Genomic DNA, 23,783 nt, shown 5'->3' on the forward strand with positions numbered 1-23,783 from the left:
CATTTAACTTTTTTAAATTTATTTTTTAATTTTTCTTAACATTTTCCATAATTATAAAAAAAAATCCCATGGTAATTCCCTCCCTCCCCCATTTAACTTTTGATACTTTCAAAGCTTTAAGCGCCTTGGGTGCAGGACACCTGTCTAATTACCACTGTATCCTTATAACTAAAAATGTCTTTTTCTTTTTTTAATTAATAAGTTATTTGAAATATGCATGTAAATTCATATTCACACACATTGTTCCCATTCAACTCTTACCTCTATGAACACCAGGGTTTATCCCACTGACTGGCATGCCACTGGCCTTCAATACATTCCATTGTGTGGATAGCAAAATACTAACTGGGAAGTAGGTTAGTTTCTTGAGGAGGGTACCTTGCTTTTGGGTGGTGGGCTGTTTGTGCTCTTGTCTGTGTGAAGGCTGGTAGGAGATACAGCAGCAGCAAGGTTGCCTTGGGGTACGCCTGGGAGCTTCCCGCCTGGAGATACCTGCATTGCAGCTAGCTGGGCCGCGTATAACTGCTGCAGAATGAGAGAGAGAGAGAGAGAGATACCATTAATGGCAAAATAAGTGCACCTTTCAGAAAGGACCCATGTTCAGATGTGGTGGGTTCCTGATGGGTATTTTTGATTACGTCCTGAAATATTTAAAAAGAAGGACGCTAATATTTCTTACATCAACTTCGCACCTTATTTCTCAGGGGAGAAATAAAGGATCCTGACATCAGTATATTCAGGAATGCAAAACAAACGCAGTCATCATATTGACTCTTTACCAATGTCAGTGGTAGGCAAGCATATCCCACGATCTGGTCAAGGGTTTCCTTTGCATTGCATTAAAAGTTTATGGTGTGTTACCAAAAGACCTACACACACACACACACATAGTTTTGATGTTCTTTAAATATTTTATTTTTAAAATATATTTTTATTTATTTATTTGACAAATAAAGAGGAAGATGGCAAGGGAGAGAGAGGGTGAATGGATGCGCCAGGGCCACTGGCCACAGCAAACGAACTCCAGACACATGAATGACCTTGTACATCTGGCTTACATGGCTTCTAGGGACTCAAATTAGTTTCCTTTGGCTTTGCAGGTGAGCACCTTAACTACTAAGCCATCTCTCCAGCCCTGTGATGTTCTTATTACCTATATTTAGTTCACTCCTTGTATGTGACTCTTCACTGACAGATTGAACAAGGTAACTGTAGCAATTTTTCTAAGTATAGTTGGATAAAATCATAAAAGGCTTAGCAAAATAGAAGGACAGTGTTAGGAGAATGTTATTTGTTGTGTGGCTATCCTAAAATGGGTAAAAAATTGATTGGATACTTCATGATATAAACAGACAAACCCCAAATTATCTCGAGTTCTAAGGTTTTGAGGAAGAGTTGCCTGTCACACATGCTCTTCTATTAAAACTACCACTTAATATTTCTTGTGCAATAACCAGGCAAAACATGTCGCCAAATCATTAACATCAAAAGAAACTTTACTTTTCCAATGGAGGCATATGATACAGTGTCCAAAACCAAAAAAATCTCATTTTGCATTCAAATGACGAAACCCATTAAGGTTTACCTTAACACGTTGCAAAAATTTAATGAATCTGCATTAGAAAGCAATTATTAACCTTTGTAATACTCATGAGGGTATATACATATGCCAATTTTATATCTTCAATTTGTCTTAGGATTCCACAGACAGCTTTTACTAGGCAAGGCCAGTATTTCTACAGTGAAGTTAAGGAGGAAGGCTTGTCTGAGAGAAATCATTCTCTGAACATTTTTTCTTTTCTTTTTTGTTTAGAAAGAAGAGAAAACTCACAATATGCTGCAGGTTATGGTAAGTGGATTCTCACTATAAATGAAATTATAAATTGAAACAGCACATATTTACATGAATGTATATATATGTGTGTGTATATATATATACACACACACATACATATACATATATATCTCCTACATATAAAATCTGATAGTATGACATAAATGAGCTATGGAATTGAAATTATTGACAAGAATTATTGCTTTTATTTTATTTATTTTAATTATTTGACATAAACAGGGAGGGAAGGAGAGAAAGAGAATGGGTGTGCCAGGACCTCCTCCAACCACTGCAAATAAACTCCAGACACATTTGCCACCTTGGGCATCTGGATAATGTGGGTCCTGGGGAATTGAACCTGGTCCTTTGGCTTTGCAGGCAAACACTTGCCTCCATTCCTCCAGCCCTATTGCTGACTTTTATACAAAGTATTGTATAGTCCAGAAAATCATAGGCCATGCCAGTGAAGCTTATTTTTGATTATCAATAATTATTGTTCCATAACATTTTGTGCCAGTCAAAGGAAAGCATTTCCTATGTCATAGGCTACACAAACAGAGCATGGTAATTCACTTCATATATAAAGACTTGGGCATGTGATTATATTGTAAAAATCAGAATTGATGCATTCCCTCTGCTGGGATCAAAACTTGGGCATTAATTCTTGTAATTAGAGAAGAAGTTTGTCTTTCATATTTGAACTCTTTATGAAGTCACTTACAATATGACCATGTCTTAGGGACATGATTGGCAAATTAAACTGTGCCCAATAGGATATACTTATTGGTACAGAATTATTGAAAAAGTATATATCTTAATAAGTGCATAGCAGTAATCTTTTTTATGAATTCCACTTTCTATTGTGTCCTTATCTTTGAAAAGTGTTCCACTTAATGCTATTGTTAGGAGATAATAATACTTACTTCTGGTTTAGCATACATTAAAAATGAACTTATTTTGAGCTGGGTGTGGTAGCACATGCTTTTAATCCCAGCACTCAGGAGGCAGAGGATCACCATGAGTTTGAAGCCAACCTGAGAATCCACAGTGAATTCCAGGTCAGCCTGAGCTACAGTGAGACCCTACCTCAAAAAACAATAATAATAATGAGATTATTCCAAATTACGAAAGATGAGGTGGGACATTAAGATATCTAGCAGTAAAAATGAAATATGAACAAAATAGTGCTTTAAAATTTACTTTTGATTATTGAGGGATTATTTAGCAGTAAAAAATCTTATTGTTCAAGCTTTTGGATAGACTGAGCCTGTCCTCATACAAGATGATTCAGTGATGAGCTGTCAGTCACGATGTTCATAACTTCCAAAGAAGTGGAAGAACTACTGTTAAAAATAAAATTATAAATACTGTCAAACATTTTATTGTGTTTAAAGGTTGGAGGTGACACATACTTGAAATAAAAAAGAAACACACATTCTTCCCTTACTCAAATGAAATCATTCCTTTTGCCCTTTTACTAACAGAATCAAGGTTTATGTGATTTAAATTGTCCTAAGACATGCTTTTAAATTCAAATTGAAAAAGTTGCCCAAAGTCAGATGGCTTATAGCTGGAATAGGAACTCATATTGGTTCTGTCCACAGCTCTGGCTTATAACTTGTTCCACTGGAAGAAGAAACAATGGTCCTTGAAGAGGCTAAAAATGAGGGAGAAACAGAAGTGTAGGCTATAGGACAACTGAGACAAACGTGAGAGATACTCATAGGTACACATGCGTACATAAAATGCTCTTATGAGCTTATGTGCACCAGGAAGAAACAGAGAAATGAAATGGTCAATGGCAGCCTGCCTTATGTGATTGCTCCTTGAAAATCATTTCCTGATAGAGGAGGTAATAGAAAGGTACTAGGAAGGTATTATTTTAAGAAATACCAAATTTTCTTAATGCTCTGTAGAGTTGGAGAGTTTTTACAGAGTATAACAAATTCCTAACATTAATTTCAAGGTAATAATCAAGTTATTCTGCAAAGCTAGAATACCCATCCAGTTCAATCAATATTCTCTTTCAGTTTCTTTGTTCCTGCTTTTCAATTGGTTTCTGACATTTTGAAGGTAATTGTTTTCAAAAAGGTACATTTGTTATAATTTATCTTATATTTAACTTTGGGTTTTACTTGCTATCCTATAAAGAAAACCATAAGCTAGGCTTTTATTCATATATATGTGTGTATGTGTATACATAAATACATACATATAGGGATATATTCTATATATATTACAGGATAATTTCTAATACATATTATAAAATCATTTTTGTCCCCATGCATTTCTTTCCATTGCATATATTTAATGCATGGGTTCACAAATGAGCTAATGGTTATAAAAAGAAAATAGAGGAGGACTTGAATAGTGAATTATGGCAAAACCAGTGACCAAAATTCTTTGACAGATTCAGCTCACCTACAGAAGCTCTTAAAACAGAGTCAAGAGAGCTGATAATGAAATGCAAAAAGCAATGGAATACAAGTAATGTATATGCTGTTTTTAATTAAAACTTAAATAGAAACAGTAGCTGTAGGGTTATGACTGAGCTGTCAGAACTAATGTGCAAATGAAGAGAATGAAAACAAACTAAGGTCGAAATAGGAAGATCTCTGTGAGCTTGAGTTCATCCTGAGACTACATAGAGAGTTCCACATCAGCCTGGGCTAGAGGGAGATCCTACTTGGAAAAATAAATAAATAAGTAGAAGGGAAGCCATGTGTGGTAGTGCCTGCCTTTAATCCCAATACCTAGGAAGCAGTGGTAGGAGTATCACTGTGAGTTCAAGGCCACCCTGAGACTGCATACATAGTAAATTACAGATCAGCCTGGGCTAGAGTGAGACTCTACCTGAGGAAAACAAAACAAAAACAACAACAACAACAAAAAACTAACTCTCTAGGTCACAATAAAGGCATGAAAGTAGGGGATTAGTGGAGAAGAATGGAGTTGGAGTGAGAGGGGGATATGGGAAGGCAATTGGATTAAAAAGATCATATTACATTATATACATGTATGAAATTATAAGAAATAAAAATCAAAATATAAAATACCTAGCATAGTATAAAATTGCTCATGACTGTGGGATGAAATGAAATAGGAACTGAAAGAATAATATGTCTTCATTATTAAACAATATAAGTAAATTATAAAATAATATATCTAACATCTATCCTCATTAGTATAGGAGTCATCATAACGTTTTAGTAAGGCAGTCCAAACACATCATAGCTCTTTCCTGAGAAAGGAAGAATGAATCCAGGCAGAGAGCTTTCTCATAATCATGCCTGTTGAATGAGAAAATGATAGACTTAGATTTTCAAGGACTCCTCTAACAACCTTCCTCCCCACCTCCTCTCTGTCTTCCTGTAGTCCTGGGCACTGAACACAGGACTTTATACATGCTAGGCAAGTACTCTACCACATGTCCAATGCAAGGAACTTTATGTAGAGTCTATTGACTTCCACATAAAATGGCACATATGGCCAAGTTGCACCTACCCCAGCCATATAATTTATAGCCTTATAATTTACTAGCATGTGTAGTGAAGAATAACTAGGTAATAGATTGACAGGTCACTTTTTTTAATGTGCAGCTCTTGCATCCAATAATAGATCAAAAATCTAATGAGAAGATAAAGGACAGATATTTCACCTATACCAAAAGCTGTTGATCATTTTGGGGGGGGGGATTAGTGCAACTATTTGTACCCATGGCTTTTCATGACACTTTTGGGTGCAATAGTCAGTTGCAATTTTTTCTAGGAAGATATTCACTTTACTTAGACATTTTAAGTACTAGAAATGGAAAAAAAAAAAGCTCCACAAAAATCACAGCCAATTTAAATTCTAAACGGGATGATTGCACTCATTTCTAGAGATAGTAAGTTCTTGTCACTTCCCCCTAATAGCGTATTTTACCCAAATTGCTAAAAACACAGCTTCTTCCATTGGCTACTAGCCTGGTGTCTAACTGCCATCTGGAATATTTGGATTCAAGAATTAGATTCTGACAAAAATATCTATCATGATCAGTTGTCCCAAACCATTCAGTGACTAGTAAACTCACTGAAGGCAGGGATTACAACTTTGTCTTCACTACTTGTTCCAAAAATACCAAGTGCAAGGGAAAGTAGAACTGAATAAAGGAGAAGACAGGCCTATGTAAATTATTGTCATTGATTATTAATCAGTACAGACCTCTAGCACATGCTTAATTTCCACCAAATGATGATAGACTACATGTGAGGAAAACGAAAAATATGGAATCTTCTATGTTTCTACTACATGAGAATCAGAAAGAAACGCTTGTCAGAAATGTTACCAAATTCATACTTATTCCTTTTCTTTTAATTAAGAGAGAAAAGAAACATGAATTCAAAACTCTTACAAGAGTACAAGATATTCTAATATGCTCCTTGTACTCATAAATGTAACTGTACTAGAATAAGTCACTATGAAAATATGAACAGAATAATGAGTGAAGGTTATTATAAAATATATCTTAAAAAATCAAATGTCAAGGTCAAGCACAAGGTATTTTAAAATATTTTGCAAAGGCAAATGAGGAATTCTATCCTTGGCAAATGAATGTAAAGTATTTCACAACTGAGGCTAAAGAATTCGCTGTTTGAAAAACAAAGGGATCTTGTTGCACTATGTTGTTAGGCCATATAAGTTGTTTTTTGTAATTGTTAAAATTTTAATGCTTGATTTTTATTCTGTTGCTCATTGACTAACCTCATCCATGTGTCCAATCCACAACCATCATTTTCTTATTCTCCATGAGTTGGTTCAACTCTTTTAGAGTCTCTATACAAGCAACTTTATATGACATTTATGTTTTACCTAATATGATACCCTACAGGTCAAAGCATGTTGTTGCAAATAACAGCATTTTCCCTTAATGTAAGACCAAATAATCCATTAGGTGTGCAAATGCATATATATTTCTCTACACATGTGTCTGGTGACTGATACTTAGTTGATCCCATAGAGTGGCTATTAATAAATAATGCAGTAGTGACTATGAGAATCCAAGTATGTTTTCAGCATGTCTATTTCATTTCCTTCGGCCATCCTCCCAGTAGGAGAATGCTGGGTCCTTGATTTCTACTAGGTTCTATCATCAAGACTCCTCTTTGTGCCTATGCAATATAAGTAAGGTTACAGAAGAAAGAGATGACCCTATATTCAGCCATTTGCCCCAGACACAAAACCTGGACCATGTGTAATTTGATACTAATGCCTTCTTCTACCTCAGGCATTGGGATATGGGAACAGCTGACATCCTTATAAAAGGCATGTAAAGTGACCCTGAACACCCTTCTCTCATTTTTTTCTTTCTTCCTGCATCTCTCTTCCAATTTCACCAACTCATCATAGAAGAGTTGGGTACAAAATGCATCTCAAAAAAAAAAAAAATAGTTTAAGTGCTATAGAGATGCTTAATAGTTAAGGCACTTGCCTGGAATGCCTCTGATGACCTGAGTTTGATTCCCCAATATCCACATAATGCCAGCTGTGCAAAGTGGTACATGCATCTGGAGTTCATTTGCAACAGCTGGAAACCCTGGTGTGCTCATTTTCTCTTTTTCTACTTGCAAATAAATGATAGAATAAAATAAAAAATATTTAAAATAGCTTAATACTATGTCTTAAAATGTAATTTTCTTAAATAACATGTGATAAAACACAGCTATTTCTCAAGATAATTTGTGAACTTTTACACTGCTATTATCTGTATGAAAATTATAGGGACCACACAGCCTCTTAATACTATTTTTAATAAATGAATATTTACAAGTATTTTATAAATAGAATCCTATTCTCTGAATAAAATCTCTTACCAAGCATAAATATGTAAAAGTAAAAAAGTAAATATGCTACAATTAACTGATCAAAAATGAATTGTATGTACTTTTTTATCTTTCAAATGAGAACAATTAAGTTCTTTAAATTTTCCTGGAGTAGGTTTATGGATAAAGTTGTAGGCCATTCTGTACCTTGGTGATCAATAAAGTAACCAATAATAAATAGTCATTTCTAAAATTTCATGTGAGCAAATTCACAGCCTGAAATTTTAAAGAATATTTTAAAGGCAAAATAATTTTAACTGATAATGGCTTTCAGGTCAAATGAAAGAACTGGAGTTTTTAAAGACAATGTGTACAGGTAGCTGAGTGTGTATAAAATATGGTATATTAATATATTTTATAATAATGCATTATATATGATATACCATCATTTTATACATCTATCAAATGTTTCAGAATAGAGATTTATAATGATGGTACTTTCATGTATTATGTTTACTACATTTTTATGTTTGGATATGTATTTACATAAAGTTTAAATAAAACCTGACATGTATGGTAAATATGATATATAGTCAAACTGGTGGTCTTTTGTTTCTCGCTTTTTTTTTAAGGAAGGAGATGAAATGGCATTTGTTAGGGGAAAAAAAACCAGCAAGCAATTTCAAGGCTCTGTAAGTGTTATCTTTATAGCTTAATTTCAGCTTCTTAATGTGACTAAAATGTGGAGTTTAAAGAGAGACTAATGTACTGGAAAAAAAAACTCTCAAAACATATCAGTAATGTTTCAATGTGAATAAATGTGCTTGACACGTTATTTTTCATAGTTCTTCACAAAAAAAGTAGGCAACTTTAGTTTAAACCAGTCTTTGCCTGTCATGATCTCATATCTACTTCATGGCCTCAAATGCATCTTTATTTATTTATTTTGGTTTTTTGAGGTAGGCTCTCACTCTATCCCAGGTTGACCTGGAATTCACTATGGAGTCTTAGAGTGGCCTTGAACTCATGGCAATCCTCGTACCTCTGCCTCCCATGTGTTACACCAAGACACAAGTCCACAGGGAGAATCACATAGCACATGTTCAAAAATGTACAAGTTATGCAGCAGGCTAATGAGTTGGCTACTAAAAAATACTTTCTGCAGGTCATGGGGGCGCATGCCTTTAACCCCAGCACTTGGGAGGCAGAGGTAGGAGGATCGCCGTGAGTTCGAGGCCACCCTGAGACTGCATAGTGAATTCCAGGTCAGCCTGAGCTAGAGTGAGACCCTACCTTGGAAAACCAAAAAATAAAATTACTTTCTATTCTTCTCTCCTTACAAACTCAGTCACACATGGGACATCACTTCATAGACACACACACACTGGCATGGCATCTATCCAAACCCTGAAGACAGTGCCTTGTGAGCAAGGGTGTGAGAAAAAGGAACCTTATACATTGCTGTTTGGAAGATAAAATCCTTCCAATGTTCAAAATAACATAACAGTTCTTTGAATAATTAAACACAGTGCTAGCAAATGACTCAGCAATTCTACTTTGGGTTACACATGAAGTCATTGAAAGCAGGATTCTGAAAGATATTTATATACTACTATGAAAAAAAAAAATTAAAAACCCAAATTAGTCCCATTAGCAAAATAGGTGGAAATCACCCCTAAGGCTTTCAACAGATGAATGATAAACAGAACATTTTAAATCTATAATATGTAATAGCATCTATTCTGATCAAGTAAGAAAATGCTGCTGTCTGCTGTTGCTTGGGCAACCTTGAAGATACTTAGCCACACCAAGCAAACAAGCCAGTGGTGAAAGTAGAATTACTGTAGAATTCCACTTGTCTAAGGTGCAGTCAAGTTCATGAAGAAGGAATGTACAATGGTGCTTGCCAAGGGCTGAGAGTAGGGTGGAATGGGAAAATTTTGCTCATTGGGTATGGAGCTTCTGTTTGGGACTCTATGAAGCTCTGGGGACAAAACAGGACACTCATGTTGACTGCACAGCAAGGTGAGTGATCATGACACATTTGCATTGCATGTATTGTATTACATGCATGTAAACACAGTGCACTTAGAATTCTTGCAGCTTTGTACTAAAATATTCTCTATTCATGACTTTTCCTGTCCCTGTGGATAAAATATGTTAGAAATGGCCCAAGAGAGAAGAGATATTTTTTGGGGGGGGGCGGTGGGCATCACTGTTTCTGAGGGCTGGTTGCTCAGCCCCATGAATTTGAGAGGAATATCATGGCCAGGGGATTATGGGACCAAATTGCTTCTTCACATCATGGTGGACAGGAAGCAGGAAGAGAAAAGCTAAGGTGTGAGGTGTAGCTTCCAACTACAATCCCCAGGCAACCTATCATCTCAAAATAGGTCCCACTTCCTACCTGCTACCCATTCCAAACAATGAGCTCCTGTTACATACCCATTAATTTAGAGTCCTCATGAAGTGACTATCTCCAGAGGTGCCCAGAGGTAAGCTTTACTAATCACTTAGGTGTCTCTCAATTCAATCCAGCCAGACTTACCATCAGATGTAACCCATAAAGAGCAGACTTGGCGCTAACCACATCTCCTCTTCATATCTACTCCCTGCCGGAGACAAGAGATTCCTGCTTAGGAAGAACTCACACTTCTGTGTGACTATGACTGACTGGCAAGGATATTGAGGCTGGAGCCAAAACCTGACACAGACTCAGCTCTATCACTCCACTAGCTCTGGGCCTTCAATAACATGCGTGTTTGTTAAAGTGGCGGGAAGGACATACCACGTAAAGTCGTGGAAGTAAACATGAGCCTAAGCAACAGCATATGTTCATAAGCACTTAAGATCTTTCTTTACACAATAACTTTGTTTATAAAATTACCTTTGTTGTGTTTCAAATAAAGGAACATATAATATCCCTCTACTGGGCCAGCTGTTATGTCCATCTATTTCTCTGTGACTCCTAATGAGGCCAAGTTAGAAGAAAATAAAGCTGGAGGGCCTGTCTCCTTTTCACTTAGTGTTTGTGATCTCTTCATGTTCAGTATGCATCAGTAATTCATCCCATGATCTTATCTAATCATTTATCCCTTCATTTGACATGCCATCACATTTGGTAATTCATCATCCAGTTGGTGGACACTAGGATTTTTCCACAATTTTAAGCTTTAGGAATAATTCTGCTCTGAACATTCCAGTACAAAGTCTTGTGTGTTTTTATTTCTTTTAGCCATCCAGTTCCTACTATTGGATTTGCTTAGTCATATGTATCTGAGTCATACTCACAAGTAGCTCATGTTTACTTTCAAAGAACTTGCCAAGCTTTTCCAGTCACTAAACTATTTTGTTATCCCATGGCAACTTTTGAGGACTCAAGTAACTCTACATTCTCATGAGAATGTGGTCTTGTCTATCTTTCTGTGTGTGTGTGTGTGTGTGTGTGTGTGTGTGTGTGTGTGTGTGTGTGTAACTATGTGTGATATATAACTGCATAGGTATATGCTCAAGTGAAGGCCAGTGGTAGATGTTGGGTGTCTTCTATCATCCTCTGTATTTTTGAGAGTCTCACTGAACTCAAAGCTTACTGATTTAGCTAGAATTGCTGGTGGAAAATTCAACATAGTGGGAAAGTGAGGCAGCTGGTGATGTGCACAGTCAATGAGACTCAGCCCTGGGAGCACAAAGAAGGAAAATTTCTAAGATTATAGGTTCATGCTGTATCTGGAATTTTACATAGGTTGTGAGCATCTGTACTCAGGCCCTATGCTGGCATGGAAGGCACTTTATCATTTGGCCCATCAACCTAGCGCCCAGTCTGTCTTTGCAAAGATTGCTATTCTACTAGATTTGGAATAGTATCCTCATTGTTTTGAATTGCATTGCTCCAGTGGCATTAGACATCTTTTTATGTACTCATTATCCATTTGTATGTTTTCGTTGTTAAATAGTTTTAAAATATTTTCTTTTTATTTATTGGGGGGGGAGAGGGAGAGAGAGAGAAAAGAGACAGTATGGGTATACCAGGGCCTTCAACCACTGCAAATGAACTCCAAATGCATGTGCCACCTTGTGCATCTGGCTTACATGGGGTCCTAGGGAAGTGAACCTGGGTCCTTTGGCTTTGCAGGCAAGTGACTTAACTGCCTAGCCACCTGTCTAGAATTCATTGATATCTCTAGAATTCGTTGATAAAGTATTTACTTTGATCTATTCCTCTTTTTACAAAACTAGTCTGAGTTCTATTTTAGTTAAAAGATTTCAAAATACACTTGAACTTGATTTTAAGAGATAAACTTCTCAGAGGGATAGTATAAGGGTCCAGTTTCAAAGCAGAGTTTAGCTATTATTGAAAAGTTTACAATAAGAATAACAACAAATAATCTGTATATATGTGTATGTATGTGTGTATATATATATATATATATATATATATACACACACAATATAATTTTTCTTTCAAATCACCTTTATATAATTATGCAATAAGTATTCTTTAGTGTTCAGAAATCCTGTGAAGCACAGAACCATAATGGGTGTTGAGCATCTAGCAAGATAGGCCTGTGAAATTTGATGGCGCTCACTCCCAGAACACATGCAGGGAAGAAAATGAGGTCTGAGAGCCAGTTCTTGGGACAGATGTCCTTAGTCACACCAATACAAAGATGAGAGGGATGGAGGTAGAAAGCATTCTTTCCAGCCTTCCTGATGGTTTGGCCTTTTCTCCAGTTGCTTCAACAGTTCTACCATAGATACCAAATAAAAGTATGGGAGGAAAGGTGGAATAGGGGAAGAAGGGACAGGATTTTTACTTCATTCCAGTGCAGGTATTAGGGACTGTGGTGGGCGAAAGCAATGTCATCTGGTACCTACACAGTAGCTCACTGGTCTTCATTGTCAGTCTGAGTAGACTTAGCATCATCATAATGACCACCTCTTACGTGCATTTACAAGGGACTTTCTGGTAAGGTTTAAATGAAGAGGATAGTCACCTTCAATGTGGGTAACCTCATTCCAAGGGCTGGGGTCCCAGAATGAATAAAAAGGAGAAAGTGTATTTAACACCAACACACACCTCTCTTTTGTGACCGAGAATGCAATGTGAGCAGCAACCTTACTCTCTTGCCACGGGGCCTCCATCACCTCAAACTGTGAGACATAAATCAACTCCCTCTCTTAAGTTGCTTTTTTTGAGTATTTGTCATAGCTAAGAGAAGTAACTATTACAATGTGGCTTCTGAGACCTTTTGGAATGTGACACAATTCCCAAAGACACTCGATGACAAGAAAGCAATGTGTTAAACGGAAATAGCAAGCACTCAGAACTTATTGGGGGAGGGTTTCCATGAGGAGGACAGTGGGAAGCCATTGTGCTTGTGAAGATAATTTTAAAAGTGAGCCGGCTAGAGCTTCTGGAGTTCACATGACATGTAAGACACCCAACCATGCAAGGGAAGGATGCACATTCACCAAAAGGGATTTTGGAAGCAAAATCACAAGCCACAGGGAACGAAAAGGCTACCAAAATGGAAATGTCTTTCCCTCAGAATGCACCAGATGAGCCACTTGGGCAGTATGCCCCAAGAAGTAAGGAGTTTGCCATAGGGCCTTCAAGGCAGATGGCACTATTATTATACCTCAGTCTTTCCTGACTGGACATGTGGATGCCATGTTGTGGCAAAGCTGGGATATAAAATGAAATTATTCTATCTGCCTATGGTGTAGTTTAGCTAATTGAAAGCTAATATGAAGATGGCTGTGGTAGCAGATGACTCTAATCCCAGCAATAAGGAAACTGAAGGAGGAGGACGGAGAATTTGAAGACAGCAAGGGTTCATAGTGCAACTGTGTCTCAAAACAAATCTGCTGTGAATACATTCTTGATGTTATAATGTTCCTAAATATAACTAATATCTAAATGCCCTTTATTACGAGGTGTGATGTTTGGATGGGTCATCAGAGCTATCGGCAAGGAGTGGACTGGTGTGTGGGTGTGAAGGTGGCACAGCCCGTTAAAAATTAAAGCTGATTTAAAAAAAAAAAAATCCTGAAATCCAAGACCTATCTCACAGGTGAGAGGCACTCCTGCCGCTTCCCTCACGCTGCAGATGATAGAGCACATTGATAAGACATTTCAGACACACTGGGCTTTTGAAAGGCTTTAGCATCTCATTATACACTAATAAATCTTAAACAGCTAGGAAAAATATAAAACACTATGACTTTTATAATTGAGGCAGTTCCTTAAAGCACTAGATAGATTTTCTGCAAGAATCACACAAGCAAACAGCAAGTAGTTTACCTCCCCACACCCTCCAGTCTTTCTACACCACGAGCCACCATTGTGTGCCGCACAGTAATCCATTACAATATGTTCCAACATCTGCCTCCCCATATGACGTATGACCTATTCGATTGACCCTTTATATGCTGCGGCAGACTGACTGTTCAGTACTGAGGAAGGACAAACACCCTGCCTCTACCCCTGAGGTCATCAGCGAGTAGATACTTCTCCACTTGGCAAGGTAAGAAGGATGCCGGCTGGAAGGCTCTTCAGATCTCTGCGTATCAGTGACTAGACTGAATCTCTAATGAGTTTAATGTAGGGGAAAATACCACTGGCATTTCCTTCAAAGCAACAGTAAGAGAAGAAGTGCTCGTTCACTAGGGGGAAATATGTGTGTGCTAACACACAGTCTTCATTTATAACAGGAATGCTGAGTGTGATCAGACTGTTCTTAAAACTAAATGCTTCTCATTGGCCAAGTTCACAATGGCAAAAGTCACTGTTCATTTTATCCCAGTAGACTATGAGATGCAACCGTAATCTAAAGTCAGTTCAGACCAAATTAGAAAATTATATATATACATACATATATATATATATATATATATATATATATATATATATATAATTTTTTTCTATTATAAAGACACACCCACTTCATAATGCCTACTTGTTGGAGACTCGGAATGTCTGGGGTGGGAAAGGTAAGAGCCATGGCTTTGACTGTGAAATGACTATGTCATGTTGCTGGAAACAGGTGTGCTATTCCAGATGTCACCATAACCATGTGTCCCATCAGAGGAAGGGGGTGGAGGCTGCTACAACTTGTCTAATATGTTACATAGCTGAGCAATTAAGAGGATCAAAAGTACTAATAAAAGTACTGATGCTCTGCTTTCTACTGAGGGCCAAGATTAACTCCTTCTGACTGATGTATATTGTTCTCTTTTCTCACGCAAATAATTTATAAAGTAGTACACCTGTTTTTTAGGTCTTTGATTCCATATATCTAAGATGGAGTAAGAAAGTCTGCCAGTGAAATATTCACAAAAGTCAAATGTCAAGTTACACATTAAATGAATCCCACGTGGTAGGACTCTTATGAAAGCATGGGGATCTACTTAATGAATGAATCTCCCTCTATTGCCTGGGGATAGAGGCGTAATTCCTCTACCTGCACATCAAGGGAAGCTCACCCATGAAATATTCATATTCATAAACATGTGATAAATACCACGCGGCTGACAGGGGAACAACAGTAGCTTATAAGACCAAGGTGAGAAGGTTCAAGGGGCACAGGATTCTCCCGCCTGAAATGCATGCGAAGACATCTTGCTAGCTGCTGATTTCATTTTCCGTTTGTGCAATTAGACAACATGAAGGAGGTTAACAGAAAAATAAATAAATAAAACAGAGGTTCTCCATAAGGATTTCCCTCGTACTTTTTCTTCCTTCTCCATCCACAGAACCACTTAAGAAAGGACTTCCTAATAATACCAGTGCCTGGCTTTTTGACTTACAATTTCCCATCAATGAATCTAAAGATAAGGTCACATAAGGATGAATAGGAGCTCAGGTTCACTGTGTGCCACACCCAGGCATTATCTCTCTCCACAAACTTGGGAGACGTCTAATCTCATGGAGGACAGCAGTGAGGCCCAAGGAGTGTAAAAGTCAGTTGTTCAAAGTGAGATAGGTAAGCCATAAAGGTAAGGTTGGCATCCTAGTGTTTTTGTACTTTGTAGAACTTAAGAACCACATTCCCAGTCACCTGACAGCAGCTGTAGTGTGTGTTTGCTTTGAGTCAGAGACAGGCCTGGAGAGGGTAACTCAGACAGTGTTTCTGAAGGAGGCTAGGTTCTGCTGATGAGAACCATATTCTTGGGGATCCTGGACAGGAAAGAAAAGAGAATTTGGCAGAAGAAACTTTTCCCTAGCACCTTCCTTCTGTCTTTTTCCTTTAGGCTATGGCCAGGAAAAATATTTCAGTTTGCTTTGCTTTTCAACGTGCTAATTTTTATAACTAACATTTCAAGTATCCAAGGCACAATGTGGCATAATGAAACCAATGCAGTGAAATAAAGAAAATAATTGCATTGTGTATTATTGCCTTTTATGCTTTTATTGATTCAAATGATTTATGAAACACAGATATAGCTACATCTTTAGCCTGTAGATGTACATGGATCAAAAAAAAAGTGTTCGAAGAAATGAAATTTTTAAAATTTATTTATGTATTTATATATTTGAGAGATGAGACAGAGAGAAAGAGAATGGGCACACTAGGACCTCTAGCCACTGCAAATGAACTCCAGCTACAGGTGCCACATTGTGCATCAGGCTTGATGTGGGTCCTGGGAAATCAAACCTGGGTCTTTAGGATTTGCAGGCAAGTGCCTTAACCACTAAGCCATCTCTCTTGCCCAAGAATTAATCATTAAAATGTAAACGTTACCCTTGTTTAAAAGAAAGTGATACTATGAGATGGCAGATCACAACAGACTTCCCTGAAACCTTGCACACTTGGAGTTCAGCAGGAAGAGGTGACATTATTATCTACATGGAATAGAAAAGGAACCAGCAGCACGAGCTAGTGCTGGGAGCAAAGGCAGCCAGGGCACAGTGCAAGTAAAGCCTTCTCCAGGGGAGGGAGACAGGGATGACTGGCAAAAGGGAGAGGCAGAGATACCAGGTCAACCAGAGGAATTGTGTGATTATTTTTGCAGTTCTAGAAGACTAGCCTAGATGGAATAGGGAAAATAATTGGGAGAGCTTGGTTCATTTCCAAAGTACATGAAGATTGAATCACATCTACCCCAAACCCTTTTGAGCTGATTTAAAATTGAACCCAAATTAATTGTATAACATATAAGGCTACATAACACCCTGTATTATGAGCCATCTCCTTACCTATCTGCTCTCTCTCACTTATCTTACACTAAGGTTGCAATCAAGTTACTATTCCTTGTTTGAATTCATAGTCACCTACCTTAATTTTTCTAAAGGTCTTGAAAGGAAAAACAAAAATAGAGCAAAACTGAACCATTTCCACTATTGAAAACAATCAGTAAGAATAAGTCAAATGATAAAAGTAACTCCACCTCTGTTAGCACCTTGCATCTACCTGAATTTTTAACTTGCATCAACTTCTCAGAGGCCCATGTTTCTCTCAGTCACACAAGGCGGATTTCTCACATGTTATTCATGTGGTCCACAGAAATAAACAACGACCTTATTGCGGCCCTCCTGCCATAGGTCAACTCATTCACTAGAAAAGATGACCACGTGCCAAGCATCACTTTCCACTGTTAGAACAAACCAATTAGCGAGCAACAGTCCATGCCCTCATAAGAAAGTTTTTTTTTACCTTTTCTCCTTGCAAAGACTTACAAGAGTTGAACCTTTCACTGTTTATATTCAGTATTGTCTAGAATTTCTTCATCCGATAATATGTATTACTCAGGGCCATTAAGAATGGGAATTCATATATATATATATATATATATATATATATATATATATATATATATCTCAGTATTTGTTAATGAATGTTGTATTTGAAAGCACAAAAGTCATTCTTGAGAGCACATAATTGGGGCCATGAAGATGGCTTCCTGGATAAAGTGCTTGCCTGGCAAACAGCAGGACCAGAGTTCAGACCCGCAGCAACCCCGTGATTGCTGGGTGGGAGAAGACGCCTCACGATAATCCCGGCACTCGGGAGCGGCCGGGGAGGGAGGGCAAGTTGGCTAGGTAGAGTAACGTCACGCTCAAGCTCTGTGGTTAAGTGAGAGGCCCTGCCTAGGTAAATAGAGAGCAACGAAGGCAGACCTCAGGCCTCAGCCTCTCGTGTCCGCACACACTCACATCATGGTCCTACACACACAGGCACCTTCATGTGTATGAATACGCCTGCACACCCTCACACACGTGTGTGCTCACATAAGAGCAAGCACACATTAAAAAAATGCATACCACATACAAACGTAGGCAAAAAATAAATAAATAAATAAAAAAGAAAGGAAAGGAAAGAAAGAAGGAAGGAAGGAAGGAAGGAATACACAATTGCCAGCTGTATGTCAGTGGCAGATCACTGGTGGCCTACAATGCACGAGACCCTGGGACCGGTCTTCAGAACCACAAAGGAAAAAGTGCAATTATAAGACACCTGTTACAACATGGGAGAAACTCACAATCACCGTGTGGTTAAAAGACAATAAATAAATAAATAAACCCATCCACAAAAGACAGGTAAAATAAAGTGGACCAGATCGACGGGACTGATATCAGGCCTTGGAAAGAGGGAGTAAAGGACCAACCGGAAATGATTGTCTGAATGGAAGAGTTTATTTTTTTGTTGTTGTTGTTTTGGTTTTGTGGGGTGTGGAGGAGGTGATGAAAATATTCTGGAAATAGTGAAAATGGACACCCCAGGCTGTGAAAGTATTCAGTGCTACACAATTAAAAGTCAGCAAAATGGTACAATTTAAGTTACATGTTCTATCACAATAGAAACATGCATGACTAGGGTGACATTAGTAAAAAAACTTTAATTCGCTCAATTTTCCTTCTATGTTGTTCCCATGCATTGAGAGAAGATCTGTAAAAGGGGTTACCATCAGTTAAAGGAAATGTGCTTCAAATATAAGATTCTGGGCTGGGGGGATGGCTTAGAAGTTAAGACACTTGCCTGTGAAGCCAAAGGACCCAGGTTTGATTCCCCAGGACCCACGTAAGCCAGATCAGATGCATCTGGAGTTTGTTTGTGGGTGGCTTGGGAATTACCACGGCTTGGTAGGCTTTGCAAGCACATACCTTTAACCACTGAGCAACGTTCCCAGCCCCTTGTTTCTGTATCAGAATAGTTTTTAATTATTATCTCAAGCTTTGAAAACAAATATGAATCAACACGAGAAGAAGGGGTACCTGATTCTAAATAAATCAAGTCTAGCAATGTCTGTTCAAGCCAATGGTGCTCAGACAGAATGGAGGAGATCTTAGCATCACATGGGCCCTCCCTTTACTTATTCCCTCCTTCCTTCCCCCCCCCCCCCCTGGAGCTTTTGCTTTTTCATATTCAGATGGTTGTTTATGAGCTCAATCCTGTTTCAACTGTCACTCTTTCTATCAAGGAAAGATGGATGGGACACACCAACCCCAACCTAAATGACCTTTGGATGTGACAGGAGTTTTAGGTTAGCCTTGCTAAATGGAGACCTTAGTGTATGGAGACATGCCTTGGGGTGAAATTTACAGTGAATTTATTATCTCCCAGTGCCCTTTGGACTGCTTCCCACCATCAAACACCATGGCAGTACTTGGAACAGGAAGAAATACATTAACTGGAATCTGATCGTTTTAAAAGGTTACAGCTGCCCAAATATAATTTAATTTCATACTTGCCCTTTGAGGGTTTGGTGTATATTTTCATTTTATGACTGCAAATGATAAAGCTCTTAAGATTCCAGGCAATAAAAAGAGAGAGGAAAAGTATTTTAAGGGTTAGAAGTCTATTCAGTTCATACTCAATGAGTGAAGTGACAGATTACCTTTCTTTAAAAAAAATAAAATAAAATCTCACATTTTTCTTTTGTGTTTGGATCATCTCCTAATGCTCTTCTGATCCCACACATGAATGTTTGGCAGAGATCAGCATGTGAACACCAACCTCAGTTCTCAGCCAATTTGAAAATAAAAAGAGTGATTAACAATGAAGATAAATTCAGTGGGACTTAAAGGAAGCATGTCTTATCCAGTGAACTCTCATTTCCAGTAGCATTTTCTCTCACATAATTGAGGGAATCTATCCATTAACATGTCAGCATCACATCAACTTAGCCATCATGGTTTCAGTTTGTTGTACTTATACAAACATTAATAAAACTCCCAGTCTTCCACCAATATCTTGCTGTAGCCTCATCGATTTAATTGAAAAGATTGTTACTACTATTTTATGGACAGAGAATGAGAAACATGATATAATTAGGTAATGGTATAGAATAAACCAGAAGAACAATCAGAAACAGAGTTCTGATTCAAACATCTATTTTATTATGTAGCCATTAAGAGAAGACACACACATACACACCCACAAAAAAAAAAAAAACTAACAAAAATCCCAGTTTTCACTCTTTTTCTTTAACTCAATACCTTGTCAGAGACTTAATATTTTTTTTAACATATTGATCCAACCGTGTTTGGAAGAACACTATTTGTTTTTTGATTCTATTATAGTGATGAGAAAAGCCACATAGTGAAACTTTTAACTCACTGAGGTCAAATGCACACACACGTTTGTTTCTGCTTCCATTTAATCATCAACAGGTTGCTTAAAACTTACTGAGTTAAAAAAAAAAATAAACCTCAGATCATTAGGAAAGAGTATGCCAAGCATATGTGAAGATATGCGAACCCATATGCAAGGTACCTAAGAATTAGTATAAGACTTCAGTAGATTATTATAACTGTCAACATTAATCAGTTTATTTACAAATTTTAATAAAATGTTTGTTATATTGCTGTATTTAGGGAAGAGTTGCATAATTTTAACTTGCCTATAATTCTATCAGGCAGATAATCTTACTTGTCCAATTTTTAGGTTAGAAGATCAGCAAAGTAAAAAAAATAAAAAATTAAAGCTTTCCCCAAGTTACAAATCCAGTAGTTACTAAAATTCAAATACTCTGGATGGTAATTGGAGACAGAGGTCAATTGTCATTTATTCACTGTTTTGTTTGTTTATTGGTCTGATTTTGGTTTTTTGAGATAGATTCTCACTGTAGCCCAGGCTGACCTGGAATTCATCCTATAGTCCCAGGGTGGCCTTGAACTCACAGCGATCCTCCTACCTCTGCCTCCTGAATGCTGGGATTAAAGGTGTGCACCACCACACCCAAATATTCACTTTCGAGAAATCTTAAACATGTGTCTAAAACAAGAAAAAATAAAAGTAAAATTGTTTAGGAATTTCCAGAGTTTTTTTTCTTTTAATGAAGAAAAGAATATTCTCTAAAGAAAATCAGAAAGCCAGGGTCCCATCCTCACACTGAAAGATAATTCTCAACATAATTAGGGATATCCAACTGAAAACCAGAATGAGGTGCCAAGTCTCACCTATAATCACAGCAATTACGAAAGAAAAACCAGAAATGAGCATAGCAGGAAGGCAAAACAACAACAACAAAAAATCGAATTATTGTATGATGAAAAGTCCTATTTTTAAGAATATACAAAATAAAAGTATCAAAGTCATGATAGCAACAAAAATCAAAGCCAAATATCCCTCAACAGCGGATGAACAGATTTTCAAACTGTGGTAGCTTCATGGCATGATGGAATGCTCTTCTGCCATTACAAGTACCGACATACTGACTCATGCTACGATGTGGATGCATGTTAAAGACATTACTCTGAATGAATAAGCCAGATATCAAAGGCTAAATATTGTATCCTTTCACTTATATAAACAAAAAGCTACTTAGTTAAATTCATAGAGATAGAAAGTAGAGACCCCTGAGGCTAACAGAGGCTGAAGAAAAGAAGATCAAGAAAGACTGTTGGGCTGGAGAAATGGCCCAATGGTTAAGGTATGTGCCTGTGAAGCCTGTGGACCCAGGTTCCATTCCCCAGTACCCACAAAAAGACAGATGCATGTGGCGGCACATGTGTCTTTAGTAGGATGCAATGGCCTCTTTCTCTCTCTCAAATAAACACATAAAGTATTTAAAAAATAAAAGTAAAATACACTTAAAAATTGCTATAATTCCTAAGAGGTCTCTCAAAAGTATCAACAACAACAACAAAGATTGACTGTTTTGTGTAACATAATTCTAGCTTGGAGTAATGACATTTTCTGGCGGTGAGTATTGGTGATGGCTTCCCAACAATGCATATACACATAATGTCACTCCATCATGCATTCAAAGATTATTAAGATGGAAACTATCAGAGGTAGGTGGATCACCATGAGTTCGAGGCCACCCTGAGACTTCATAGTGAATTCCAGGTCAGCCTGAGCTAAAGTGAGACTCCACCTCAAAAAAACAAATACAAACAAACAAAAAAAAAAAAGGTAACTATCAGGTCACTTATGCTTTACTACATAAAAACAAAGCCCATGGGAGATTCATTAAGGCCTGTGAAGTTCTCGATAACATTGAAATAATAAGCAGCAAGCAAACACTATAATCTTTTGAAAATACAAAGAAAATGAATATATGTTTTAAAGTGGTCAATATTTACTAAGGAATGAATAAAGAAATGCCTGGTTTAAGGACACTAGACTGAGCAGAAAGCCACATTAAAGTGAGGAGTTGAGAATTCATAGACACACAACGCCTCCTCCTTCCCTGCTCTCTCTTCAACTATGCTGTTCACTCAGCTCACACCTCTTAGGCAGGAGATGGTCAAAGGAGGAGGTGAAGTTGTAGTCCTCCTTACCAAATAGGAAGTACACCTAAATGGGGCTGGGTTGGGCATCTGATGGTTGATATTATGAGTCACGTTTCCTGTAGGACCACACATGGAACGAATCCATGTAGACCTCCAATCTGCACCAACATGGATGAAGATATGCTTAGCACATGGGTTAAGTATGTGAGAAAGTAGGATGCCAGGGGACTTTACCCCTCATTGAAGATAACAGCAGCATAAAGCAGAGGTAAGAGGCTCTTGCGTACAGACGATGGAATGTTATTTGTTCCTTTCCACCCTATACCAAGAAGCCAAGTCCATTTCTGCCTCTACTTCTCCTTGCTAAGGGAATTCACGCTGCCCAGTCACTGAAGAAGCCTTCCAGGATGTTTCAGGGGAAGGTGGAAGCATTGACGCTACGGTCTAAATATATACCTCTCCTGATAAAAAAATCTCTGTTTAGATTTATTAACAGTAATGGATGAAAACAATCAATTAGGGCTGGGGAGATGGCTTAGTGGTTAAGCGCTTGCCTGTGAAGCCTAAGGACCCCGGTTCGAGGCTCGATTCCCCAGGTCCCACGTTAGCCAGATGCACAAGGGGGCGCACGCGTCTGGAGTTCTTTTGCAGAGGCTGGAAGCCCTGATGTGTCCATTCTCTGTCTCTATCTGCCTCTTTCTCTCTCTGTGTCTGTTGCTCTCAAATAAATAAAATTTTTTTTTAAAAAACAATCAATTAGTATGTTCTAAACTTTAGAACGTTATCAATTCTATTTAGAACAAATAAACCATGCCCAGAAAACTTTCTGCATGACATCTTTCATTTCTGTCATTTAGGGTAATGGTTCTAACTGAGACTCCCTAACTCCTGGATCTCAGGCAGAACTAACTAACAGCAAGCAAATATTTATGAAGAAGAGCTCTCCTTCATTTTTCACAACTGCTTGAACATAAAAAGTAGCAAGTGATGAAGAAGAAAGAAGAGGAAAGATCTGAGGTGAGAACAGAAGTAGGGTAATTTATTAACAGATATTAAACAACACCAAAGAAGGAGGGGGAAAGGGCATTAGTGGCTCACTCCTGTAATCCCAGCTCTGAGTGTTAGTCAGAAGGAAGGATTTCCATGAGCTGGAGGCTAGCCCGGGCTACAAAAGAGAAAGACAACAGACATATTTAAGAAAGAAAGTTGGGGGGGGGGCTGGAGAGATGGCTTAGTGGTTAAGGTGCTTGCCTACAAAGCCCAAGGACCCAGGTTCATTTCCCCAGGACCCACATAAGCCAGATTCACAAAGGAGCACATGCATCTGGCATTTGTTTGCAGTGGCTGGAGGCCCTGGCATGCCCATTTTCTCTTTCTCTCTACCTACCTATTTCTGTATCTCTCTCAAATAAATAAAAAAAATTAAATTTTTTTTAAAAAAAAAGAAAAATTGTCTTAGTAGACTTTT

At 37.8% G+C, this 23,783-nt stretch overlaps 1 protein-coding gene across 8 annotated transcripts in view; it reads right to left on the reverse strand.

Annotated features, from left to right (window-relative positions):
• The window catches only part of Sox5 (SRY-box transcription factor 5), an 896,761-nt gene that overhangs the window by 62,420 nt on the left and 810,558 nt on the right, over positions 1-23,783 (reverse strand). For all 8 annotated transcript variants that reach the window (XM_045139445.1, XM_045139444.1, XM_045139447.1 and 5 more), the window contains one exon: positions 379-525. In XM_045139445.1, the coding sequence (XP_044995380.1) occupies positions 379-525 (147 nt within the window). The remainder of the gene's footprint in view (positions 1-378; positions 526-23,783) is intronic.

This window comes from Jaculus jaculus, chromosome 22 (genome assembly GCF_020740685.1).
Source record: "Jaculus jaculus isolate mJacJac1 chromosome 22, mJacJac1.mat.Y.cur, whole genome shotgun sequence".
In the NCBI taxonomy this organism is placed as follows: domain Eukaryota; kingdom Metazoa; phylum Chordata; class Mammalia; order Rodentia; family Dipodidae; genus Jaculus; species Jaculus jaculus.